The 27,510-nt window shown below is 44.0% G+C and overlaps 2 protein-coding genes across 2 annotated transcripts in view; both read right to left on the bottom strand.

Moving 5' to 3' along the window:
• Positions 1–27,510, bottom strand: part of LOC144892645 (uncharacterized) — a 184,512-nt gene that overhangs the window by 50,730 nt on the left and 106,272 nt on the right. The window lies entirely within an intron of this gene.
• LOC137412809 (uncharacterized) lies at positions 2,944–27,432 on the bottom strand. The gene is made up of 5 exons (XM_078780383.1): positions 27,210–27,432; positions 12,764–14,059; positions 11,767–11,889; positions 10,138–10,234; positions 2,944–3,555 (listed from the first exon to the last, which is right to left on the bottom strand). Exons 2-5 carry the CDS (start codon positions 13,949–13,951, stop codon positions 3,332–3,334), a joined length of 1,632 nt encoding a protein of 543 aa, XP_078636509.1. The 5' UTR covers positions 13,952–14,059; positions 27,210–27,432; the 3' UTR covers positions 2,944–3,331.

Here is a 27,510-nt window from a genome sequence, read left to right as displayed (position 1 = left end):
TTGGCTAGCTCTGTATTGGCTATCCCAATCGAGATAGGCATATTTCTCTGCGCATGCATCCGAGATTAGCAAACTTCTCTATATTGCCTGCCAAAGTCTTATATCCGGCACCTACGTCTAGGCGTTTTGAGTCTGCAGGGCACTGTAGCAAATCCCCATTGGATTCTTGGCAGATAGCACAAAGCTTCCAGTCAGTCTTTGGGGCCGCATTACCTTCGTGGTCATCCATGAGCCTGCAAATTCCTTTGAACGCAAAGTATTATGGGTAAGCAGTAACAGGGGAATTCTGGATGCGGTTTACTTCCGGTTTTCTTATAAAAAACGCTATTTAAGCACATTTTCGACATTTGACTATACTACGCAACATAAATGTCTCGACAAACATATAATAAATAATTTTTATCATGTTTTAAAGCTATCTACGCTATTTCTAAAGCACTTCCGGTTATATCAATTCTCACTTCTGGTCAAGTTGGCGGCCATTTTGAAATTCGCCCAAAAACTCGATTTAATGGGAAATTTTGAGATGGCACTATATCAGATATTTATTTACCACAACAACTAGTTCTAACATTTCTGAAAATTTGGTGCTTTTAACAGAAAGTGAACAATTTAGGCAAAAATCTGCACATATCTGCCCCACTATATTGTCACACAATGGAGTTGCCACATATGATCGACGATGGCTATTCACATGAAATATGCAATCCACCTGATTAATGTGCTTATAGTGGAGGAGCTGCTGCCCAGACAGCAACCTGACTCTGGAAAACAAGCGTGTAATGCATGGTGTCGAGGGATATCCGAGAGACCAGGCACTTAATACCTGCACTTCCAGGAAGGAATTTGTGTAGGGAGACAGTGATAACTCACCTTCCCTTAACAAAGAACACCGTAGGATCTTTACGTCCACAAACTAATTCAGGCAGATGGGCCAACCCAGTTTAACATTCACAAAAGGGATGGGACTCACACTGATGAATCATCACCGCATTTGTGAAACACCAGGATGGTACTTTATAGCTGGGCTGAGATTCAAACCCAAACTAGACAGCTCAGATGGGAGTGTGCATACATAGGCCAGTGGTCCCCAAACTTTATCCACTAGTACATCCGCTAACGATGGGATTTTTTTTTTTTGTATACTGAATCGAGGCTCGTGAAAGAGCTAACATTTACTTCACAAACAAATCGACCAGACAAACAAAATACACAAAAAGAGGGAGCGGAAGACAAGATGGGGAGAAAAGGGGAAGCACACAAACACAACATCCGAGAGCAGGGAGATGTGTGGAAGGGAGAGGGCCCGGGGGGAGGAGGCATGGGAAGGGGGGGGGGGGGGGGGAGGAGGAAGTATAAAGCACAAGGACACCAAGGACTTCCAGGACAGAAGTTGGTATTTCAAAAAGTGGAATTGGGGTGAAATTAGCGGGGGTAGAAAAGATCAAGGTTTTGGATGGGGGAAGATAAGAGATGGTGGTGAACAGCTGTTTTAAAGACTTGGAGGGTGGAGTGGGATTGAAGAGAGTGAGGGAGTTTGTTCCAGAGGCGGGAGAAAAGAGGAATGAAGGAGTGAAGGTGAGCAGAGAGTCTTGATTCTGGCAGTTTAACCAAAAGAGGGTTGCAGGCAGATCTTGTGCGACCTGTAGGAATATTTGCGGGACAGAGCCCAGAGAGAGCTGGGGGGGGTGCAGGGCCAGAGAGGAGTCGGTAGAAGACGGGAGGGGCAGAAAGGGTCATTCCTCTTTGGGGTACATAGATAACAGTCGATCTATGGTCTGGTCTCAAGAACATTGGGTGTGTGTTCATTTACCAAGTTTCTTGTGGAGAGATCGCCAAGTGTTTTAACCATTTGAGCAAGCACTCCATTCAAAACCGTTAAGGAACGGCTGGCTTGGCAAGCGCAGGCTAGCTGCTTGGTAAAGGAGCACAACCCGAGCTTCTCCCTTTCAGTTTCGTGTTAAACAGAAGGAGCGAGTTTCAAAAGTTCACTACGAAAAACGCCACGTTGGCGCCAGGAAGGGTCATGTTATTAACCCAACACTTATGGGGTACCGAGAGTACAGTAGGTCTTCGCTCAGTTCTGTAAGTAAAACTTACCTCACGCATGTCGGGATTCCTCCAAATTTCTTCATTTAGTGTAATAAACAACATTAGCGACTGTTTAAAAAGCTAAGCATACATGTTTGTGGTGTGTAATATTTTTACTTCCTGTAGAAGCCGTTGCTCCCACAGAAACGCCATTATAACTCTAACCTATTTATACACGTTATCACTGCAGGAAAAACGCCTTGGCGAAGTGGGACATTATTAATATTAATATTGTTTTGTAATAATATTAATAATAAGCGATTATCATCAATTTTGTTATTAAAAGCGTCTTTGGAAAAACGCCATGATAAAGCTAATTTAACATTTATATACACCTCAACGTGCAACCCAATTGACGGCAATGCCAGGCAAACTCGCTCGTTGGGAGAAAACCCCATTGGGGAGGGGGGAAAATGAATGCGCTACAACCTTCATTATGTAACCCTTAGTCATCCTGTCAAGTTTGGTTGAGATCGGATAAGTAACGACAGAAAGTACTGGCGTCAAAAATTCATCCGACAGACACAAATGGCGTATTTAATATGATGTATCAAGGAAAACTAGCATGTCCCATGTGAATAAAGGTCTTTCCTTTCAGGTTCAAAATAGATTCATCTACTCCAATTCACCTGTAATAGCACGAAATAGGAAAGAGTTTTCATCGTCTTAAGAAACCGCAAGTAGTGAGGGACCTTTCCTTGTCTGCACAGCTTTGAATTTCCAAAGCCGAAGGCATTTGGACGTTAAACCTCCAAAACATACCACCTGTAAATAAAGCACATCATTAACATTTTTCGATTTTGCAGGAAATGCTCATGAAGTCCCACGATCTGAGTGCAGTTCACAGACGTGTTTAAAAATGTGATTTTTTTTATTTGACAGTCAATGTGATAACAGATAACCAAAAAGGAAGAGTGGCCCGATTACATCAATGACAGGTGTTTTTAACCCACAAAGTCCAGTCCAGAATCTTCAAGGTAGTAGGTTTTAGACACCAACCGCCCGGGGTCATACTACCAGTCTAACTTAGGAGCATTAAATTAGTGCCCGGAACCATCTTACACTCTCCGTGTCAGGATTGCTGGTCTTACTTTCTGTCTCACTCAAACTACAGCTACAGCTAGCTTCAACCTCTCTTTCTCGTAAACATACATCATACACTTTCCTTCTCTTTTATTTAAGGCCTGGCCTCGAAGAGGGCTATACAGTCTGTGCCTGGAGAATTCAACATAAAAAAATACTAGAACGATGTAAAGAGTGGGTGACTTGTATCGCTTCGGCCACGACACGAGATTGTGGTTTTTGTGCCAAGGTGCAATGGAGACCCATTTGAGGTCATACGCTCAGATCGGAGCTGGGCGTGCAGCCGGTGCAGAGCTCCTCGAATCAAAGCATCCTGACGACCGATCTGCCTTTGTAGTTCTCGCCACTGCGCCTCGATGCGTAAAATTGCACTTCGCAATCCTAAAAACACAAACAAATAAACCCAAAAATTGGATAATGTACAAAAAACAACAACCATGCATCTCACATGTTGGACAAATTGAGATAATCTCTCCATGCTGAGAAAGTTTGGGTGGGTTTTACTTTGAGAACTTCGTAATGGGACTACTAGGATAGCCTAAAGGTATGTGCACTCACATTTGAACCGTCTATCCTGGGCTCGAATGTCGACCGAGCTATAAACTGCCAACCTGGTGTTTCTCATGCAGGGTGAGGCATCAATGTGTGCAGTTCTTCAGATGGGCGTTGACCTGGGTGTCCTGTCTGTCAGCATTAGTTGGTAGATGTTAAAGATCCCACGGTGTCTTTTGTGTAGAGTATAGGAGGGCACTCTGATCAAATTACAAATAGTTGCCCAATTGTGTGGCGGTACTAAATCCGCAGCACACTCACACCTCAATGATAATGCCACTAGTGGGTCATATTCAGAATATAATCCTTGTCCAATATGCATTTGCCAACAATGTTGTAATAAAATGTAGACCAGGTAACGAGGTAAATCAGTGAGTGGGTGGAGAATGCTTATGAGCAGGCACAGGTGTGGTAAGATGGTTGCCACGTCTACCAGAGGCAGGCACCATATGGTGAGGGTCACGCTCACAAATCAAACTGATCTCTGCTTTCGGGCTGCTTCACCTTAAGTTAAAGAACAGGCTCTGATGTTTAGTGGGCATGGGGCCAAGAACAGAAACCCATTCCAAATTAAATTCAAGGTGAGAACGTCACATGGAGTCAACGAGGGTCTGGAACTGTTCCACAGGAATGTGGCACCATTTTTTGCACAAGGAAGTCCTCCAATTCACGTCAGTTTGATGGATGCGGAAACCGCTGACTTAGGCGCCTCTCCAGACAGTCCCACAAATGTTCCTTGGGATTGAGGTCTAGCAATTGGGAGGGCCATGGAAGATTGGTAACTTCGCTCTCAGGCTCTTCAAACCACCCAGTGAAATGATGCGCCCTGTGGACTGGAGCATTGTCATCCTGAAAGACACCCCTTCTAGTAAGGAAGAAATGCTGCATCGTAGGATGCAGATGATCGCTCAGAATGGTAACATAGCATTCTGCATCAACCCTGCCTTCTAATGGAATGAGTGGACCCAGGCCATGCCAGGAAAATATGCCCCATGTCATTATGGAACCACCAGTACCTTTTACTGATGGAGCCAGGCACTTTGGGCAGTAGAGCTGCCTGGGCTGTCACCACACGTGCACACGTCCATTAGTCGATAACATGGTGAAAAATGATCCATCAGGCCATGTCACTTACTCCACTGCTCGGCAGTTCATTGCCTATCCGCCTTGCACTACTGGGGCCTTGCCAGGTGTTATGAGTGCTTTGTGCATTGTAACCCGGCTATGGTATCCCACTATGTGAAATTCCCTTGTTTTCGATGATTCACGATGCTGACGACCTACGTTGAACTCAACATTTGAAATCATTTATCCTTAATTTTTAACATTTACTTGATTTATTATTTAATTAATTTAATCAACATTTTAAAACTACGTCATTTAAAATCATGTGTTCATGGCGTGTTCTTTCTTCCGGACGCTTCTTCGATCTCTAATCTGATTGGTTGCCCAGCATGGCAACAGCTCCTAAAGATTTCCTTCTGGCCTACTAACCAGTAAATCCAGCAATTTATGGGTTACAGATAAGAAAATGTTTTTGCAACCGGGCCATTGTTCTCATCAGCCTCTGGCGTCGCACTGCGATAATATTTCCATGGAGAGCGCCTTTTGGAAACTCAAAAGGTGGGGTTTAAGTGGGGGAGGGGTGGGGGGAGGGGAGGAAGAGGGGGTCTCTTGTGTTTAAGGAAGGGGTTTTAAGAAAATTTAAGAAAAATAACTTGAGGAATATTCATATACAGTGCATTCAGAAAGTATTCAGACCCCTTCACTTTTTCACATTTTGTTATGTTGCAGCCTTATGCTGAAATCGTTTAAATTCATTTTTTCCCTCATCAATCTACACTCAATACCACATAATGACAAAGAGAAAACAGGATTTCAGAAAGTTTTGCAAATTTATTAAAAAGAAAAAACTGAAATATCACATTTACATAAGTATTCAGACCCTTTTCTATGACACTTGAAATTTAGCTCAGGTGTTTCTACACATCTTTGAGATGTTTCTACACCTTGATTGGAGTCCACCTGTGGTAAATTCAATTGATTGGACATGATTTGGAAAGGCACACACCTGTCTATATAAGGTCTCACAGCTGACAATGCATATCCGAGCAAAAACCAAGCCATGAGGTCGAAGGAACTGCCTGCAGAGCTCAGAGACAGGATTGTGTCGAGGCACAGATCTGGGGAAGCCTACAAAAAAATCTCTGCTGCATTGAAGGTTCCCAAGAGCACAGTGGCCTCCATAATTCTTAAATGGAAGAAGTTTGTAACAACCAGGACTTTTCCTAGAGCTGGCCGCCCGGCCAAACTGAGCAATCGCGGGAGAAGTGCCTTGGTAAGAGAGGTGACCAAGAACCCGATGGTCACTCTGGCTGAACTCCAGAGGTCCTGTGTGGGGAGATGGGAGAAACTTCCAGAAGGACAACCATCACTGCAACACTCCACCGATCTGGGTTTTCTGGCAGAGTGGCCAGACGGAAGCCTCTCCTCAGTGAAAGACACATGAAAGCCCGCTTGGAGTTTGCAAAAAAGCACCTAAAGGACTCTCAGACTGTGAGAAACAAGATTCTGTGGGCTTTCATGTGTCTTTCACTGAGGAGAGGCTTCTGTCTGGCCACTCTGCCAGAAAGCCCAGATCGGTGGAGTGTTGCAGTGATGGTTGTCCTTCTGGAAGTTTCTCCCATCTCCACACAGGATCGCTGGAGTTCAGCCAGAGTGACCATCGGGTTCTTGGTCACCTCTCTTACCAAGGCACTTCTCCCGCGATTGCTCAGTTTGACCGGGCGGCTAGCTCAATTAAGAGTCCTGGTTGTTCCAAACTTCTTCCATTAAATAATTATGGAGGCCACTGTGCTTTTGGGAACCTTCAATGCAGAAGAATTTTTTTTGTAGCTTCCCCAGATCTGTGCCTCGACACAATCCTGTCTCTGAGCTCTGCAGGCAGTTCCTTCGACCTCATGGCTTGGTTTTTGCTCTGATATGCATTGTCAGCTGTGAGACCTTATGTAGACAGGTGTGTGCCTTTCCAAATCATGTCCAATTAATTGAATTTACCACAGGTGGACTCCAATCAGGTGTAGAAACAGCTCAAAGATGATCAAGAGAAATGGGAGGCACCGGAGCTAAATTTCAAGTGTCATAGCAAAGGGTCTGAATTCTTATGTAAATGTGATATTTCAGTTTTTTCTTTTTAATAAATTTACAAAACTTTCTAAAATCCTGTTTTCTCTTTGTCATTATGGGGTATTGAGTGTAGATTGATGAGGGAAAAATTGAATTTAAACGATTTCAGCATAAGGCGGCAACACAAGAAAATGTGAAAAAAGTGAAGGGTCTGAATACTTTCTGAATGCACTGTATGCAACCATCCTCAAATTACCGATGCCCTTAAGGGGAAACTTAAGGAATATATTTAAGCAAGTCCTCAAATCTTTCCTTAAGGATGCTTTATGTAACCAGGCCTATATCCTCATCAAAATTTATCACATTAACTGTGCAGCCAATATTGTACTGCATAAAATTTCGGTCTCAAAGTTTGATGGTCAGAAATTTAGTAATTATCCATTCTTCCACTTCTTTTGTGATTCAATTTGCCACAATCTCCATTTTCAGCATGTGCATTAAAGCAGATTAAAGTAGTCATTTTGGGTATTGCTTTCCAACAGTCTGGAGATACCGTCTGGCATCCTGCTACGCTCTCCAAACTGTCCACTTATGGAATACAAGGCTAACTACACTCTTGGATTACTGACTTCCTCCACTCATAGCCAACGTGTTGCTCTCAACAGAAGAAAAAAAAAAACTTCTCCTCTCCCTGTCCAGCCTGTAGTACCCCAAGAAAATGTTCTAGGCCCCATCTTATTCCTAATCGTTATCAATGATCTCTCTGACTCTGGAAAATCCTCTATCTCTTTGCTGATGACTCCACTTTCTGCCGTGACATCCTTCTGACAAACAGGCAGCAGCCCTCTCCTCAGAGGTTGACAAAAATGACAAACTGGTCAAACATTTGGAATACGTCTATCAATCCTGAGAAATACCACACACTCACTCACTCCGAAAGGACCGTTCCACAAACCCTCCCATCGACTTTCTGAATAACCGTCTCAAAGAAGTTCAGTCATTCAAACTCTTGGGTCTCACTTTCAAACACGATCTCTCTTGGGCAAGCCACATTTCCAAGTTGGCCTCCAAAGCCAGACGCTGACTGGGCATCCTCTGTCATGAAAAGTCCTTCCTTGGCACACCTGAGAGAATATCCACAAACAAGGCTTTCATCCGCAGCTTTATGGAGTACTGTTTTCCTATCTGGGCTGACTCCCCTGCCTCACATCTTGCTCAGCTTGACACCATGAAAACTAAGGCTTTCAGGATCATTGGAATATCTCGTGATGAAACAGTCTGTGGGCATATCACTTCGGCATCACCGACAGGTCGGTGGGCTCTGTCTTCTTACACCTCGTTTCTGGTCTTGCACCATCTGCCCTCTACGTGCTGTGCCCCTCCCTCCTCCCAGGTATCTGCAGGCTGCACGCGGTCCACCAAACAACCACATTCTGGTGAAACTGCCTAAATCCATAACCACTGCTCACCTCCACTCATTTATTCCTCTTTTTCCAGCTGTTCATCACCATCTCAGGTCATCCCCATCCAAAGGCATGATCTTTTATACACCTATTAAACCACCCACACCCCTCAAAATTTTGCTTATGTATCCATCTTGTTCACCTCTTGCGCTCTCCCCTTGTACGTCTGTATCAGTCTACCTGATCCCTTCACCCTGGTATAGGTGTTTCCCACCTCCTGCTGCTCCATTTATGCTCTGTCCTAATCGGTTCTGCATCCTAGTTCTTCCACGAGCCTAGACCTTGCATAAAAAATAAAAAATAAACCGAAAAAAACCCCCCCACTGCAAACATAAGAATGTTCAATAACCATGTATATTTAGCATGGACTCAGACTTTAATATAAAAAAATTCCAGGTCAAATTGGAACTACTCTCCAATGAGAAAAAAGAAGCGCTGATGCACAAGCACCTCAATAGGGAAATAACTGCTCGCTCACATGAACCCACAGATCAGATAACACCAACTGCAAGCACATAGCTGTGTGTTTAAGGTTTCATTTATGAGCATCATTTCACCAGCACCAGATCTGGACACCAATTGTTTGCCATGTGCCTGACAAGATTCATCGGTCAAGAAAATAATTTTTTTTTAAACGCAGCTACAAAGTCTTCGCTTTCCTTTATCCTAACATGGAGGGCCTTTGCTTCTTTCATTTCAGGTGTGTCTCAATTTATAGTTTTGAAATGGAAAATCCCAGCAATCCTAAATTTTATAAATTTTCAAACCTTTTCAAAAATGTTCTTGTACAGACAACTTTTCATGTTTTGTTTTTTGCTTGGGGTTATATCGTTGAGAAAGACGCAAAGCTACCTGGGATTACATTGTTGAGACAGATACTATCCATACATTATATATATATATATATATATTGTTGAGAAAGACTTAACAAAAAGGTGAGTACCAGGCTGTCTGCACTCAATGTCATGGAAGTTAATGTCAGAAGCAAGCCAAGGTGGCACAAAGCTCCACTTATCCATAAACAAAAGGTAGAAGTTTGAGCCACCATACTCTGATTATGTAGGCAGCCTCAAAAGTAGTGTGTTCTGCACAGGTGTACATGGGACGCCTTTCCCAGAGTTACAACACAAACAATGTCCCAACATCTTTTAAAGCTTGGCACAACTCCCAGGATTGATGTTGCACCACAGAGGGTAGATATGTACCGTATTTATGTTAAAAAATATAATATATTACACCAACATGACGATGCCAACAGCGGGGGGTGGGGGGGGGGGTGGGGGGGGGAGAAGATCTCATGCTCATCCAGCAGGTTTAATGGGCAGATCTTTCCTGATCTTGGCCCGGGGCCTGAATGAGAGTCTAATGGAAAAAAAAGCAATCACAGCCTCAATTTGGCATCGTTTCAGGTATTGGGGTACACCACGGTGGACAACGAGGATGGTGACACCTGGTGGTTAAGAAAATAACTGTTGACAAAATAATTGATGTGGAGTGGGTGGTATTACTACATTTGATGGAAACGTTAACTGTGGTTATTGATTAGCACAAGTTAGCTAGTTATTTATTCAGTTTATGTTTTGCAAGGAGAAGAAATGATCAGCTGACTGACATCTGTGGTAAATGGTGGAAGTTTCTCTTTATTACCACTTTTACTCAGCTATGGAAAATACACCTTTAAGAAAAGGTAAGAAAGGCAGGAGGAATGGGGAGAAGGGGCAGAGTAGTGGAGTTGGGAGCGAGAGGGAGACAGAGGGAGAGAGAGGGAGAGATAGATCTACTGTCTTGTTCTACTATGGTTTTGCCTTGCAAAACCTCTTACCGGCTCTCTGTGTAGGCCTCAGCTCCAGCAATTCTCTACCTTGTTTGATGACCAAATCTTTCAGAGGCCTGTGAGCCTCCAGCACCTGTTTGAAATTCTGTGAACAAAACAGCAGCCAAAGTAGAATGTTCTCCAACTTACTTATTACATGAACGTGCATTTTGTTTGAGCCTTATACTGACAGATGGAGTTCATGGTCATAATCAAACCGTTATGGGTCGATAACCTAAGAAGAGAAAACCAGTTGAGGTGTTACCATAGCTCAATTACAAAAGTATTCCATCCATTTTTTTGGCAAATTAAAGGCCCCAACACTATCAAAGACAAACCTGACCACATGGTAAAGAATACCACCCCTCCAAAGATCATTTGTGTGCTACGATGAACACATTGGTGGCAAACCCAAAAACAACAACCTGCGTCTGAGCCCAAAACGATATTCCACTCCTTTTAAAGAGGAGGCTTTCGATAATCTAGAAAGTTCCGGTCTGAAATATGCCTTCCATTCCTCTCCATATTTACGATTAAAAGGCCCAGTTGCATCCTTTATGGCCTGAAATGGCATAATAACTATTGGGCAAACAGATTGCTTCGAAATGGATCATTTTAATGGGAAATATCAAATCTAGTCATAATAACAATGAGTATTCGGAATCGGCTTGTTGGATGGCCTAGAAGTATAATGCACAATCGCCTCAGAGACGTATAGCCTGGGTTTGAATCTCGGGCCAGCGATAAACTGTCAACCTGGTGTTTCACAGGCAGGGTGATTCGATGTGCATGCCGTCCATCTGACTGACGTAAAGCCAGACAACCTGTCTGCCAGCATTAGTTGGTGGACATTAACTCCAAATAGCAAGCACGTAGCATACCAACGGTACCACCAACTTCTCTACTCACCCAAGCCGTGCAAGGAACCAGGCTGGGCCTGTGAACAACTTGCACAACATTCATTCATACTAACAAAAGCATGTGCAACTTGCATCAGGAAAGTGCCCACAACATACCGATTTGGGCTGGATGATAAACCGCAGGATGGACCACAAAATGACATTTACAATTATGGTTGAAAAGTTTCAATGTGCATGAAGCAACGATGTATTAATCAAACATGAACAATATTGTTTGGAGAAACATTTGTCACAAATATGTTCAAAGTGACCACCATTTTGCTGGTGGTTTTGTGGTGGTTTTGACCACCATTTTGCTGGTGCGCTTACTCGAATCATCAATCCAGTCGATGAATAAGGATCAAGAGAGTGATGACCAAACAAATTACAGCAACGATACACAGTGGCACTTCATGAATGTTGAGTGGGTCTTCAGAACCCCAATGTCAAACATTTTGCCTCCTTATGGACATTGGCCTCATCTGAAAGTCGGATGATGTAAAATATTCCAGGATGTTAAATGGAATACGGTACTGAGGTTTTCAGGTTTTTTTTCCACGAGAACCTCGAGCCATACATACACACATTATATGTAGTATACTGTAATATATATTGTATACACACACACACACACAATGATCATTTTGTGGGCCACTCTGTACTGATTTGAGTATCATTTACCCACAGTCTAACGGTGTGAAAGTTCTCTGCTTCGTTTACAAAATAGTGTGTACAGTACCTGGTGCATTTCCACAGCACACCTCAAGTTGTCAAGGTCAGCTTTAGGCAGGGTCCATTTCTCAGTTGTCTCGACGGCTTGGAAAAGCCAATGAATGAATTCATCAAGAAGCTGTACAAAGTCCTGTGATCGATAAATATAGTTCAAATTCCTGCATTCCCAAAACATGTGCATACACCTCTACATTGTAGCCTAACTAATGCCATTTAACAATGCTGTCTCCAAGCTCGGGAAAAAAAAATGTTGTATGACTTCTTACGATTGGGTGCAAAGATTGAGATAATAAAGGAAAAGGAAATCTACCAATCTAGTCACGTCAAAAAATGAGAAATGGCATTTTCTACCGATATAGGAGATGGGCAGAGCATGTTAAAGGTCACGCACATTCCAAACCACGCATTTACGGTACTGTACATCAAAGTGGATGAAAATATATTAATCAATTTCCTTTGTTGTATAATATTCCATTACACCGAGAAACATTCAAATGGCAAAGAACGAACTGATTCCACCATGCGGAGTGGAGAATCACGTGCCATATCCGGTACAAAAGGAGAGAATATCCGAAAACTTTGCATTGCAATCATTCAATGATCCAAGATAAAGGCAGTCATCAATTTGAGTCAAGAAAGCTTCGTGATAGGAGAGGAATGTCTGCAGAAAACAAGAATATCATCCAGATTGTGCAAAGGCAGAAATTACCAGAATATAATGAAGACCAATGAGCGACGAGAAGAGGACAGACTGTGAAACAGTGAGCAAGGTTAATTTTGTGGAGGTTTAGGAGATGGGAGTGAGATGCAAACAACAGCCGGCTGCAGGCTGTCTCCAAAACGTTTGACGTACTCTATAATAATGCTCTGCTTTAGTCAGATACTCATGTGAACTGATAATGCAGAACAATCAATATTAAGGTATGGCGATGGATTAAATAACAGAAATATAGCGCCATAAGACCCCAAACCCGTGTCCGACTGAACCCCAAATACAATCTTACCTCAATTCTTTTCCATGAAGACGCAGCATCGCAATGAGTTTCGATATTTGCATCTTTAACGAAGCAATCACCGTGACTGCAAGCTCGAGAGCTAAACTCCTCAAGTCTGTGGTTTTTGGGGGTATGCTGTCTACAGCAGCCTTGTAAATCACTAGGTTCGTTAAAGTAATTTAAGGAGTTGGGCCATGATATGCTGAGATGGGTGAGACTATCCCCACAACAACATCTTCTGGGTTTTGTGGAATTGTGACACCCTGCAGCATTTTCCAAATTTGCCACGTTACTCTGGTTTACATCATCGTGGTCCAGCAACAACGACAGGTCATTCACAGCTTGTTTCATGCCGGATGACTCATTGAGAATGTTCGGCAGGGCCAGAAACTCGTCTGAACCAAACCATTTCCCCAGTAGTCCACAATGTGCCCGTGTCCTGCTCCCAACAGGAGTCTCGTGCAGACACAAACGTGCACAAGGAATTACGCGAGATGTCGGCACGTAATCGTTTGAAAAGCTTTTCCACCAGCAACCACTCAAATTCTTCGGAATGTGAAAAGGTGAGCATTCGGCTTTAAACTCTTGACCTCTCTCAAAGCGCATACTGACATGTCCCATTGAGTGCCAGTGGGAAGCCTTTGGACTTCCATCCGTATAGAGACATCCTCCCCAACTTGCCATCCCTGAGCATCCCTGAGCACCTTTCAAGTGCTTATTCTCATGAGTAAAGATATCCAGTTCTTCTTTTTTCTTCATCTTCAGAGGGTAAGCTTGATCCAACAAATACTCATATTTTTCATCAAAGTATCTGCAACTCCTGGAGTTGTCTGTTAGGTTTCGAGATTGTTGAGACCTCACAGAGCTTGTTGTTCCTACAGTTTGGCTTTCCTTCCTCTTGGACAGATAATCTTCGTCATTCAACATTCCCTGGTTACGTGTACTACAATTATTCATCGAAATATTATCTCTTGTCGTGAAGTTATTGCCTTGTGCAGAGCTCAAGCTAACTGAAGAGTAAATATCTGCATCAAAGCTTTCACTCTGATACAGTTTTTTGTGTGCGTCGCACATGCACTCTTTCATAGCAACATCAACTTCCAGGTCAACCTCATCATCACCTTGAATGCAACCCTGACCTTCAATGTCAGTTAAACTCAATATAGGAGGAATCGACTCATCCTCACTCATTTCCATGTAGTTCAAGCATCCGCTTGGTCGTTGTGACAAAATCTGGCTTCTAAAATCACTCTTGATTTTCTTTTCCACTTCTCTGCTGTGGGTACAATTCTCTTCCAGGTCAGTCTGCAAGAAATAAGAGGTAGAACAGGTTATACATTCATGGTACATCAAAACACTCGTGAGCTTGCAATGCCAACTGGTAATTCAAATAGATCATCTCAAGAAACAACGGACACATTATACAGTATATGAATTACAGTGCCAAGCAATGAGAATTCAAACTAATAACATCGACATATTATTGTATTCAAAAGCAGCTGCAGCTATTAATTTTGCAACCAGAATCTGCACATAATTGGTTAAAGTTAATGAACCATTTTTAAATCGGATATTTGTCTGTATTCATCTTAAGTATTCACATACCAAGTAATTACATCCTTTCCAATACAAGTCATGAGAAGCATCACTTTTCAAAACGGTCATTAACATTGGTGAAGGAAAGTCATGAACTAGAACAGCACTCCATAGAGTGCATACCTCCGGTCAGGCTGAACAGTTTACGTTTCATATCCCACTTTTTTTTTTCTTTTCTTTTTTGTATACTGAATCGAGGCTCGTGAAAGAGCTGACATTTACTTCACAAACAAATCAACCAGACAAACAAAATATATAAAAAGAGGGAGCGGAAGACAAGAGAAGGGGAAGCACACAAACACTTGAGAGCACACAACATTTAAGAGCAGGGAGATGTGTGGGAGGGAGAGGGCTTGGGGGGAGGAGGCGTGGGAAGGGGGGGGGGAGGAGGCGTGGTGAAGGGGTAGGCCAGATCTGGATCCAGACATGAACCAAAATCTAATCTGCTTGTTCTTGCCATCTAATCAACTCATCCACCAAGTTTTGTAATAATCCGTACACAACTTTTTGAGATATCCTGCTATATATCGTTTTTGGCCCAACTCTCAATGGTAAAGAATCACTTAACCCTTTGAGTACGGATGACGTCCAGTGCCGCAACCCGCGAAAAAGTTTTGTGTACGGATGACGTTTCTACACGTCATCGACTATACCTATAAATAGATGGTCAGTATGTGGTTGCATTCCCGTACCAAAATGCCAAATTAATCCCGTACCGGCGGTATTTTGTATCAAAAAAAATCCCGTACTCAAAGGGTTAAAAAAAAAAAATCCAAAAAAAAAAATCCTCGCATCCATTCAGATCTTCTCCAAAAGCAGATTGATTCGTCCTTGTTACACATCCAACCTATCCACCAAGTTTTGTCCGAACACTAGTTCATTACAAGAGCAAATCAAAAAATGAGAGCAAACGCAGCTCATGGTACATGCTGATGAGCAAAATATCCCAGTTAAGGTTTTACATTTTACAAGTTATGGATACTGAAGCACATGGAAGAGACAGATTAGAGTGAGGGAGGTCGACACGCTGACAATGGATTCACCGGTGGCCTGGTGAAATTCCCTCCTCACGGCCTAGGCCAAATGACAAGCATTACCTGTCAGAGTTGAAAGTCCAGGGGTGTGAACAATTCACATGCATGATGAGGCAAATGGCTTCTTGGGTCCAACTTCTCTTAAATTTCCTTTAAAAGTAGTATGAGCATGAGGAATCGTCATCATAAGACTAGTATAGCACAATGGACTACTACTGTGTTCAAAAAGTATCCGACCTTTATTTTTCGTGCGTAAAAAAAAGAAGCTAGGGAGGCGTTGATTGGTGCACGTATGTAGGCGATCCTAATGCGCACGCGTGAATTTTTTCCCACCTGCAGAAGCTGTCATTCGACGGCAGACCGCCGATGAGTGAGGACATGTAAGTGAGCGCCGTCGTATTTTCGTTTTTGACAAAAGGACGGAAAAACTTGAACAACGCTACTGCATCAAATTTTGTGTTTCATCAAACTTGCATCAAAACTGCAACTTGGTTTCTGGGTCGTACCCATAAACCCAGGACTCATCGCCAGTGATCACTGTATTGAGGAAGTTGGGATCGCTGTTCACAGTCTCCAGCATGTCCTGTGCGATCTCCAAACGGAGTTGCTTCTGCTCAATCGTTAGCAGCTTTGGTACGAACTTCGCTGAGATTCTCCTGAAGCCCAAATCCTCCTTCATAATGGAATGAACGGTGTTGAATCTTGCGGATCGTTTCCACTTGGGAATCGCCAAACTTTACACAAAATTTGATGCAGTAGCGTTGTTCAAGTTTTTCCGTCATTTTGTCAAAAACGAAAATCCGACGGCGCTCGCTTACACTTCCTCACTCATCGGCGGTCTGACGTCGAATGACAGCTTCTGCAGGTGGGAAAAAATTCACGCGTGTGCATTAGGATCGCCTGCATACATGCACCAATCAACGCCTCCCTAGCTTCTTTTTTTTTACGCACAAAAAATAAAGGTCGGATACTTTTTGAACACACTACGTATAATTCAGTTTTTTAATTGAATAAAAGACCCCAAGCCGAGTATGCCACAAACCAGCTCTTCAGAAAGAATGTCCAAACAAAAGGGGCTCTTCTGGCCAGAGGATCAATGAAAATTTTTGGTTCACACTTTGATTTACGAAATCACTTTATTACCTCCGCTACCGAAGGTGGGAGGAGGTTACGTTTTCACGTGTCTGTATGTTTTTCTGTAAATAGTATATCTCAAAAAGATGGACGGATTCAGACAAAACTTGGTGGACAGATAGGGTGTTTTCGTTGGTCGTTTGTCGTCCTCTTACAAGGACGAATCGATTAAATTTTGGTGAAGATCCGAATCCGCGAATTAAATTTTCTTTAAGTGATTCTTCACCATTGAGAGATGAGGCCAAAAACGATATTTCAAAAAGTTGTGGATAAGTTCTGACCAAAACTTGGTGGAAGAGTTGGGTCGGTGACAATAACAAGCAAATTCGATTTTGGTTCCGATTAAATCAGTGGGATACAAAACATAAACTCTTCAGCTTGGTGAAGGTATGCGATGCGCATGTAGTTCCCCATTTGATGCAAATGGAATGCTCGGTCAGAGATGTGTTAGTGAGAATCCCACTCAATGGACCAGAGATTGGTGTATCCACGAAAACACTTTTTAAATAGTGATCAAAGGCTCATGGAGAAACCCATTGTTGGCAAATTACAAGGAGAAAAGTACTAAAATCTGTGCCTAGTTGGTGCAGGACCATTCATTCCTTCATGGTCGGGGAATTGGGGGAGGTGGAAAACCTGGAGCAGTTTAGTAATTGTGGCAAACTGGAACTTGCACGAGATTTGGTGTGCCCAGAACCTGATGCTGGGTACCCCTGCTAGTCATCCATATAAGGGATACATACAGAATAATCATATATACAAGGAATACATACCAGATAATTACCTATATAGGGATTACATACCGGATAATTATCTATACCTTGATCTTTTCTCCCCCGCTAATTTCACTCCAAATACACTTTTTTGAAATACCAACTTCTTTCCTGGAAGTCCCTGTGCTTTATACTTCTCCCACCCCCCCCCCCCCTTCCCACGCCTCCTCCCCCCAAGCCCTCTCCCTCCCACACATCTCCCGATGTCCCTGCTCTCAAATGTTGTGTTTGTGTGCTTCCCCTTCTCTCCCCATCTTGTCTACCGCTCCCCCTTTTTATATACTTTGTTTGTCTGTTTGATTTGTTTGTGTGATAAATGTTAGCTCTTTCACGAGCCTCGATTCTGTATACAAAAATTAATAAATAAATAAATAATATAGGATGATAGGGAATAAATAACAGATAATCTAACATATAAAGAAAGTTTGTGTTTGTTTGTTTCTTTGTGCATTCGGACCCTGCAGGAACGAGTACAATCAAACTTTGCATGGCCTCCTCTTTCATCCATAGGAAGGTTGAGGGCTATAATTGCATAAACACAAACAAAACAAAAAAAATGAAAAACAAATAAACTTAAAAACAGATAATTGGTCATCAGACCTCGATCGATACACTGCCTGTGTTTTTTTTTTCCCCAGAAGTAATTGAGTGCAAAGCAGATAGCGAAAGAGAGGTGTGATGTGATGGGGGTGAGTTGCTTGAAGGATGAAGTGGGAAAAATCGTTGTGGACCCAGATGGAATTAAAGGAAGATGGAAGAGATATATGGAAATGCTGTTGAATGCAGAGAATTAATGGGATGGCAACATAGAGAGTAACCCAGTTTTAGGACCGGCAGAGAAGATAACCGAGAAGGAAGTTGAGGAAGCGATAAAAGCAATGAAGGGTAGAAAAGCAGGAGGGTCGACGGGAGTTGTGGGAGATATGTTCAAGGCAGCGGGAAGTTGGGGTGTGAAGAGAATGACGAGATATGTAATCTGGTGGTGAAAGAAGGCCGCATTCCATTGGAATGGGAACTGAGTAACCTCGTCCCTCTATACAAGGGGAAAGGTGACCCTATGGACTGTGGCTCGTATAGAGCGATAAAGTTATTAGAGCATGGGATGAAGGTATTGGAAAGGGTGTTGGAGAAGAGGATAAGGAAGAAAGTGAAGGTTGACAAAATGCAGTTTGGATTTATGCCAGGAAGAGGAATGACAAACGCGCTTTTTGTGTAAGGCAGTTGCAGGAGTAGTACATGGAGAAGAGGAAGACGTTCTTTCTTGGGTTTGGTGATCTGGAGAAAGCATTCGATAGGGTTCCACGTGAAGTAGTGACATGGGCATTGAGGAAGTTAGGAGTGGAGGAATGGTTGATCAGGGTAGTGATGGCAATGTACGAGTGAGCGTGCACAGCTGTAAGGACGAAGGATGGGAACAGTGGTGAGTTTGAGGTGAAGGTGGCAGTGCATCAGGGGTCGGTACTAAGTCCACTACTATTTGTAGCTGTGATGGAGGTGCTGGCTCGGAATGTAAAGGAGGGTTTACCGTGGGAGTTGATGTATGCAGATGATCTGGTGTTGATTGGGGAGAGTATGGATGGACAGAAGGAGAAGATGAACAAGTGGAAGGAATGTATGGAGGCAAAAGGTCTGAAGGTGAATGTCGGAAAGACGAAGGTGATGGCAAGTGGTAAAGCATGTGGTGAGGTGGCAAAAACTGGGAAGTGGCCATGTGCTGTGTGCAGGAAGGGTGTCGGAATGAACTCCATTCAATGTACAATGTGCACTGAGTGGGTTCATCAAAAATGTAGTAGTCCGAGAGGGTCATTAACCAGTGTGGCAGCTACATTCAAGTGTCAGGTGTGCACAGAGGGAGCTGCAGATGGAGGAAATGTTGAGTTGGATCTTGGAGACGGCGTGAAGCTGGAAGGTGTGAAAACATTTTGCTACCTCGGAGACATGCTGAATGGAGAAGGTGGATCAGATTCGGCAACGTTTGCTAGAGTGAGATGTGCATGGAAGAAGTTTCGGGAATTGAGTGGCGTGCTTACGAGGAGGGGAGTGTTGTTAAAGCTGAAGGGAAAGGTGTATGCTGCATGTGTGAGAAGTGTTACGATTTATGGGAGCGAGACATGGGTAATGAACGTAGAGCAGCAACGAAGGCTGGAAAGGGTGGAAATGCGAATGGTTCGGTGGATGTGCGGAGTATCGTTGAGAGAGAGGAAGACAAATGATGAATTGCGAAAGATGATGGGAATGGAGCCTGTGATGGATGCTGTGAAAAGAAACAGGTTGAGATGGTTTGGTCATGTGTTGAGGAAGGATGAAAGTGATTGGATGAGAAGAGTGATGGAAATGAATGTGGAAGGAAGTAGAGGACGGGGAAGACCGAGAAAGACTTGGCTTCAGGTGGTGGAAGAAGAAATGCGGGCAAGGGGGTTAACAAGGGGAGATGCAGAAAATAGGGAAAAATGGAGAAGATCCTCATGGGGACCGCAATGCTAACCCCCCACTCTAGCAGGGAAAATGGCCTTAAAATGCTTGTTGTTGTTGTTGTTGTCGTTGCTGTTGAGCGATTGAGCAATATGTTTTGTGAAGATCGTACATTGAGGTTGTATATCGTGATTTGTCGTCAACAACACAATTATAATTTATTAGAGTGTTACAATTGTTTTGTTTTTGTATACTTTGTCGAGAATCGTATAAGAGCGAACACAAATAACATATAACAAAGGGAGGAGACAACAGGGGTTGAGAGAGGGAAGCACAACAACAGTAGGGAACAAGGATATCAGGGGGTGCGGGGAGGGGGCTCCAGAGAGTCATCGTGAGAGAGAGATTTGTCAGGATAGAAAGACATGTTCAAGTGTTTTACCATCTTGTGATTTTAACCATCTTGTCAGGAGAGAAGGACACAGAGTCCATGAGCAGCTGGGTTTGACTGGGTAAGGTGGGTAAAGAGAGCGATGGGTTTGGGACACAAGATTTTGAAGCAAACACAGAGTTGAAGCATTCGGCATTTTTCACATGCAGAGTCAGCTGTGTAGCCATTTCAACTTTTTCATGTGCGGTGTCAGCTGTGTAGCCGTTTGATGCAAGGGAGGGGATGGAAGGGGAGCATACAGCAGAAACAGACTTAATCAGATGCCACCATGATTTGGAGGAGGGAGACAGGTTGGCGAATTCAGTCTCGTGCCTATTATTAAAAAGATTGCTTTGCACAAGTTTATTATAACACTTCTGTATTCAGGCCCTGAGAGAGTATGTTCTTATACCCTGCATGCGCTTTTCTGGGAATAATATGTTTTGTGATTGTCATGCAGGAAATATTTACATACATATTTCATTGAATTTCCATGGAATTTCCTACATATATAAATGCCAGATACTTCAGCGAGTATATATGTATTCAATTTTGTGATTTTGAGAAAGGGGAGAAAAAAACAAAAAAAACATGGAGTACAGGAATTACAGGCAGAAGGAAATTAAAGTATAACGAGATGGTTGTGGAGTAAATAAATAATAATAAATAAATAAAATTAAAATAAAAAGTTTTTAGTTTTTGTGCGGCGATGAGAGGAAATGGGATAACATTGAGGAGGTAGAAGTACAATATTCGGGAATACAACAACAACATGCATTTTAAGGCCATTTTCCCTGCTAGAGCAGGGGTTAGCCTTGCGGTCCCCATGACAATCTTTTCCATTTTGCCCTATTTTCTGCATCTCTCCTTGTTAACCCCCTTGCCCGCATTTCTTCTTCCACCATCTTTAGCCAAGTCTTTCTCGGTCTTCCCCGTCCTCTACTTCCTTCCACATTAACTTCCATCACTCTTCTCAACCAATCCCTGGTGTTGGGCTAGCGGCTAGGGTGCCGGCTTAGGATCCAAGGATCCTGGGTTCGAATCCCGGTCGATCGCTGAATTAACGCCAGGGGGGTTGACTCAGCCTGTCATCCTTCCGAGGTCGGCTAATTGAGTACCAGTTCACTGGTAATTCCTTGTTTGTCGTTAAAGGCGGCAAAAAGGGTTGGCGTCAGGAAGGGCATCCGGCCGTAAAACATTGCTTCAAATAGGGGACCGAAAAACAACAACAACCACGGTTCCCGAAAAAGGCCAACCCCCGCTTTGCGGGGAAAAATGGCCTCTAAAGGTGTTTTTTTTTACTCTTCTCAACCAGTCACATTCATCCTTCCTCAATACATGACCAAACCATCTCAACCTGTTCCTCTTCACAGCATCAATCACAGGCAATATTCCCATCATCTTTCGCAATTCATCATTTGTCTTCCTCTCTCTCAACGATACTCCGCACATCCATCGAACCATTCGCATTTCCACCCTTTCCAGCCTTCGTTGCTGCTCTACGTTCATTACCCATGTCTCGCTCCCATAAATCATAACACTTCTCACACATGCAGCATACACCTTTCCCTTCAGCTTCAGCGACACTCTCCTCCTCATCAGCACGCCATTCAGTTCCCGAAACTTCTTCCATGCACATCTCACTCGAGCAACCGTTGCCGAGTCTGATCCACCTTCTCCATTCAGCATGTCTCCGAGGTAGCAAAATGTTTTCACACCTTCCAGCTTCACGCCGTCTCCAAGATCCAACTCAACATTTCCTCCATCTGCAGCTCCCTCTGTGCACACCTTACATTTGAATGTAGCTGCCACACTGGTAAATGACCCTCTCAGACCACTACATTTTTGATGAACCCACTCAGCACACATTGTACATTGAATGGAGTTCACTCCGACACCCTTCCGACACACAGCACACGGCCACTTCCCAGTTCTTTCCACCTCACCACATGCTTTACCACTTGCCATCACCTTCGTCTTTCCGATATTCACGTTCAGACCTTTTGTCTCCATACATTCCTTCCACTTGTTCATCTTTTCCTTCAGTCCATCCATACTTTCCGCAATCAACACCAGATCATCTGCATACAACAACTCCCACGGTAAACCCTCCTTTACGTTCTGAGCCAGCACCTCCATCACAGCTACAAATAGTAGTGGACTTGTACCGACCCCTGATGCACTCCCACCTTCACCTCAAACTCACCACTGTTCCCGTCCTTCGTCCTTACAGCTGTGCGCGCTCTTTTGTACATTGCCATCACTACTCTGATCAACCATTCCTCCACTCCTAACTTCCTCAATGCCCATGTCAATACTTTGCGTGGAACCCTTTCGAATGCTTTCTCCAGATCAACAAACCCAAAAAACAACTTCTTCCTCTTATCCATGTACTTCTCCTGCAACTGCCTCACAATGAAAAGCGCATCTGTCGTTCCTCTTCCTGGCATAAATCCAAACTGCATTTCGTCGATCTTCACTTTCTTCCTTATCCTCCTCTCCAACACCCTTTCCAATACCTCCATTCCATGCTCCAATAACTTTATCGCTCGGTACGAGCCACACTCCAGAGGGTCACCTTTCCCCTTGTATAGAGGGACGAGGGTACTCAGTTCCCAATCCACTGGAATGCGGCCTTCTTTCACCACCAGATTACAGATCTCTGTCATTCTCTTCACACCCCAACTTCCTGCTGCCTTCAACATATCTCCCACAACTCCCGTCGGCCCTCCCGCTTTTCCACTCTTCATGGCTTTTATCGCTTCCTCAACTTCCTTCTCAGTTATCTTCTCTGCCGGTCCTAAAACTGGGTTACTCTCTATGTTGCCATCCCATTCAGTCTCTGTATTCAACAGCATTTCCATATATCCTTTCCATCTTCCTTTAATTCCATCTGGGTCGACAACGATTTGTCCCACTTCATCCTTCAAGCAACTCACCCCCATCACATCACACCTCTCTTTCGCTATGTGCTTTGCAATCCTGAATACTGCTTTCTGACCCTCTTCCGAATCCAAGCGTTCTCCGAACATTTTCCTACATGCCTCCTGCGCCTTTGCTACCTCTTTCTTTGCAGCCTTCCTGGCTGCCTTATAACTTTCATGCTCTGCTGTTTCTGCTCCCGTACCCTTCGCCTTCTGCCACTCTTTGAACTTTTTCCTCTTCTCGTCAATCCTCTTTCCAACTTCAACATCCCACCACCATGTTTCCGAGTGCCTCGGTGGTTCTTTTGTCCATCCACATACCTCACCAACGGCTCCCAACAGACTAGCTTTCATTGACATCCAACCACTTTCAAGCTCAACCACATCATCCTCTACCCTACTCAGCCTCTCTTTTAATGCCTCCCTTACTGTCACCTCTTTCAACCTCCACACCTTCATTCTCGGTTGGTACTTCACCCGCCGAGCTCTCCTCGCACCTTTCACCCTTATGTCGCAGACAACCAAGTGGTGCTGTGAAACAGCCTCCTCCCCCGGGATCACCTTTGTGTCCCGGAGGTGCCCCCTATCTCGCCTACGCACCATCAGGTAGTCAACGGTTGTCGTCGACCCACCTGACGTGTATGTAACAAGCTTATTGTCCTCTTTCTGGAACTGAGTATTACAAATCAACAAATCAGCTCCATCAGCAAACTCCAAAATCCTTTCACCTTCTCCATTTCTCACACCATATCCGTAACCCCCATGAACTCCCTCAAAACCATCCATACTCCTTCCCACATGTCCATTCAGGTCTCCTCCCACCACAACAACTTCCTCATCTTTCACGTTTTCCATCAGCTTCTCTATCGCACACCAGAACTTGTCCTTCTCTTCATCGCTTCGACCAACCTGCGGAGCATATCCCGAGATGACGTTCACCAAGAGCTTTCCAATCATCATTTTCACCATCATCAACCTATCACTCACTCTCATCACACTCACCACACTGTCTACAAACTCCTCAGAAAACAGGACACCAACACCATTCACGCCCTCCGGGCACCCTTGCCACACAAACTTGTATTTCTGTCCCTGCCTACCCTTCACCATTCTCACACCACTTCCCTTCCATCTAGTCTCTTGCACACAACATATGTCCACTCTTCTTCTGACCAATACTTCCACCACTTCTCCTGATCTCCCTGTCATTGTCCCTACATTCCATGTCCCAAACCTCAGAAACCGATCTCCACTTCGGGCTGCACCCTGCCCATATGTACTTGTGATTGTCATGGTTCTCTTTTTGAGGCAATGTTTTTATGGCCAGATGCCCTTCCTGACGCCAACCCTCTTAGTCGTCTCTTACGACACGCAGGGATACGGTGTACCTATTCTGACCAGGGTACACACTGGGAAACGTTTAAAACATGGAAATTCTGGGGGGGGGGGGGGGGGGGGCGTCAGCATCACGGCTGCGGTTTAAACATATTTCAACAATATCCAAACAGAACCATGAAAACCATGAAAAAACAATCTGGGAAAAGTCTCCAAGCGAGAACGTGGATTTGAGAAAGAAGGAGCAGAGGCGGAAGAAAACGAGATACAGGGGGCGGGGCACAAGCCGAGACGAGGAGGAGAGCGAACAAGCACGTGTCCGGGAGGAGAGAAAGAATCAATATAGAATTCTTTGTCTCGGGAGGTGAGGTGAGGGGGAGAAAACAAAATAAAAGAAACAAGCAATACAGCGAAGGAAATAACCCAAACCGGCAAAACACCGAAGGAGGGAGGGAAGCCCCAAGTCACCAGGCCGCGCACGAGGTACGACCCAGAAAACGATTAATTACACACAAGTTTGCACGAACCACAAACCAACACCAACTAGAAACACACAATAACACGTACACAGCAAAATAACCAGTGGAAATTTGACAAAGACAAGAATGGGAAAACACTCAAACTTCGATGCCGTGGAGAGCTCGAAGCACGCCTCACTCGCCCGAGGAACCGGAAGTCCGGGCATTCGGGAATAAAGAATATTCGGGAATAAAGAAGCAAAACGAGAAACATGGAAACAAAAGGGACACATAATTCTCACCGTGGCTATTCAAGGATTAGTTAGTGAATGAATGAATGAATGATCGTTTGAAGGCCATTTTTCCCCGCTAGAGCAGGGGTTAGCCTTGCGGGCCCCATGACAATCATGGTTCCCTGTTTGAGGCAATGTTTTTATGGTCGGATGCCCTTCCTGACGCCAACCCTTAGTCGCCTCTTACGATGCGCAGGGATACGGTGTACCTATTCTAAACCGGGGTACACACCAGGATCATTCATCCCAGCAAGCTGGTACTCAATTTGCCGACCTCGGAAGGATGACAGACTGAGTCAACCCCCCTGGCATTAATTCAGCGATCGACCGGGATTCGAACTCAGGATCCTAGGATCCCAAGCCGGCACCCTAACCGCTAAGCAAACACCAAGCTTCAAGGATTCAAGCATTAAAGGATTAGTTATTGAACAACAAAAAACAAATTCGACAAATACAGTACAACAAGGTACGATTTAACACGGAGAATTAGAGGAAAACACAAAGAGCACCACAGGGACGAATATATAACAGAAAAAACACAATGAATCAGTTTCAGAAAACTTAGCTTTAATGAGGTGGAAGCGGCAGCTGCAGATTCAACACATGGAAAAATTTCCCGAACCGGAAATCAAATGTTTTCCATTGTCTTTGATGGTGGTCAAAGCAGGAATACTGAATCTCCCCAGGATTCCAGGAAGAACCCATATAAAATTGAAAGACAAATGCCAGCAGACAGGACACACCCAGTTTAACATCCCTCTGACAGACAGTGTGTTCAATGATGCCATGTCCTGTCTATGAAGCACAACTTAATCGATTTGTGAATTGTCATCAGAATAAAAAGTCACAAAGTTGAGTGTGCCACCCCTATGCTGTTTTCAAAATAAATAACATCCTGGTTCATGGTACCAATCCACCTGAAGTGCGAGTTGAGGTTTTTTTTATGGGGGTGGGGGGAGGGGAAGTGCTCAGGTGTGCCAAGAGAGAGGTGTGAGATAAAAGCTCAGGTGTGAGAGTTGGAGGTTAATCACGCCTGCCGGTTAATCACATCATATGAAGAGTGAAATCAGTGATGAATATCTCATCTGACAGACTTTGGTGAAGAACTGTCCACAAGAGTAAGGACCACCAAACTAATACCGCACCAGCAAGCGAGTTTTATAAAACAATGTTAAAGCACAACTTTAAAACCACCTTATAGTTAAGGTAGATGATACAGAACTACTTGATTTGATTCGTTTCTCATTGATGGCGTCATGGGTTTGAATCCCTTTCCCAGGAATAAGCACCTTGTTAAACTCGGACAGTGCACAAGAGATTTATTATAGATAAGAATACATGCATGGAAGATGTCGGCGTCCACAGCCGGCCCCAACATCTCCGCGAGCCACAACCCGTAGTCGGCTTAATATACTTCCCTCAAATATCAAAGAACTCAAATCAACGTCCCAAGTTGACAGGGCAGAAGAAGCCTCATTTGGAAAGATTGTTTGGCCAAGGCCAAAGCATGGGATATTGTCAACAGTTTTTCAGAGTCAGACACCCAGCCGCCAGGGGATTGGGTCATAGTGTCTTTGGCCTGGAACATTGCTGCCCCCCTCATGACAGGGATTGAATGAAATCCTCTTCGATGGTATAACCACCTTATGGTTATGGTATAATATTCAATATGGTTATAAAACCCAGGTGTTGGGCTAGCGGCTAGGGTGTCAGCTTAGGATCCTAGGATCCTGGGTTCGAATCCCGGTCAATCGCTGAATTAACGCCAGGGGGGTTGACTCAGCCTGTCATCCTTCCGAGGTCGGCTAATTGAGTACCAGTTCACTGGTAATTCCCTGTTTGTCGTTAAAGGCGGCAAAAAGGGTTGGCGTCAGGAAGGGCATCCGGCCGTAAAACATTGCTTCAAAAAGGGGACCGAAAAACAACAACAACCACGGTTCCCGAAAAAGGCCAACCCCCGCTTGCGGGGAAAAATGGCCTCTAAAGGTGGTTATTCAATATGGTTATGGTCCCCTTCAATGGTATAATATTAGTAAAATAACATACTGGGCTCAAGTAACAGATACCTTGATTCTTGAGCGTATGAACGAGGAACCTTTGATCTGACACGTGCGCAGGAGTCTTTCACGCAGAACCTGTGCCGAGATACGAAGCTGATGCCAAAGCGCTCGGACAGCACATAGGTCTCCGTGTAACGCAGTGCCAGCTATCACCAACTGCAAAGAAGTCTCCACCTTTAGCAAGGCGTGGAGTTGTTCGACACGTGCTGATATCTCATTGTGGATGTCCTGTGAACACACAGATAAAGCGCATTGATTAAATAATAAAAATCTGGGTACAGTTTGCTATAGTCTTATTAATAGAAGT

The sequence above is a fragment of the Myxine glutinosa genome, chromosome 6 (assembly GCF_964187855.1).
Source record: "Myxine glutinosa chromosome 6, kmMyxGlut1.1, whole genome shotgun sequence".
In the NCBI taxonomy this organism is placed as follows: Eukaryota; Metazoa; Chordata; class Myxini; order Myxiniformes; family Myxinidae; genus Myxine; species Myxine glutinosa.
Note: the sequence above shows the minus strand (reverse complement) of the source record. Positions and strands in the feature narration are given on the sequence as shown.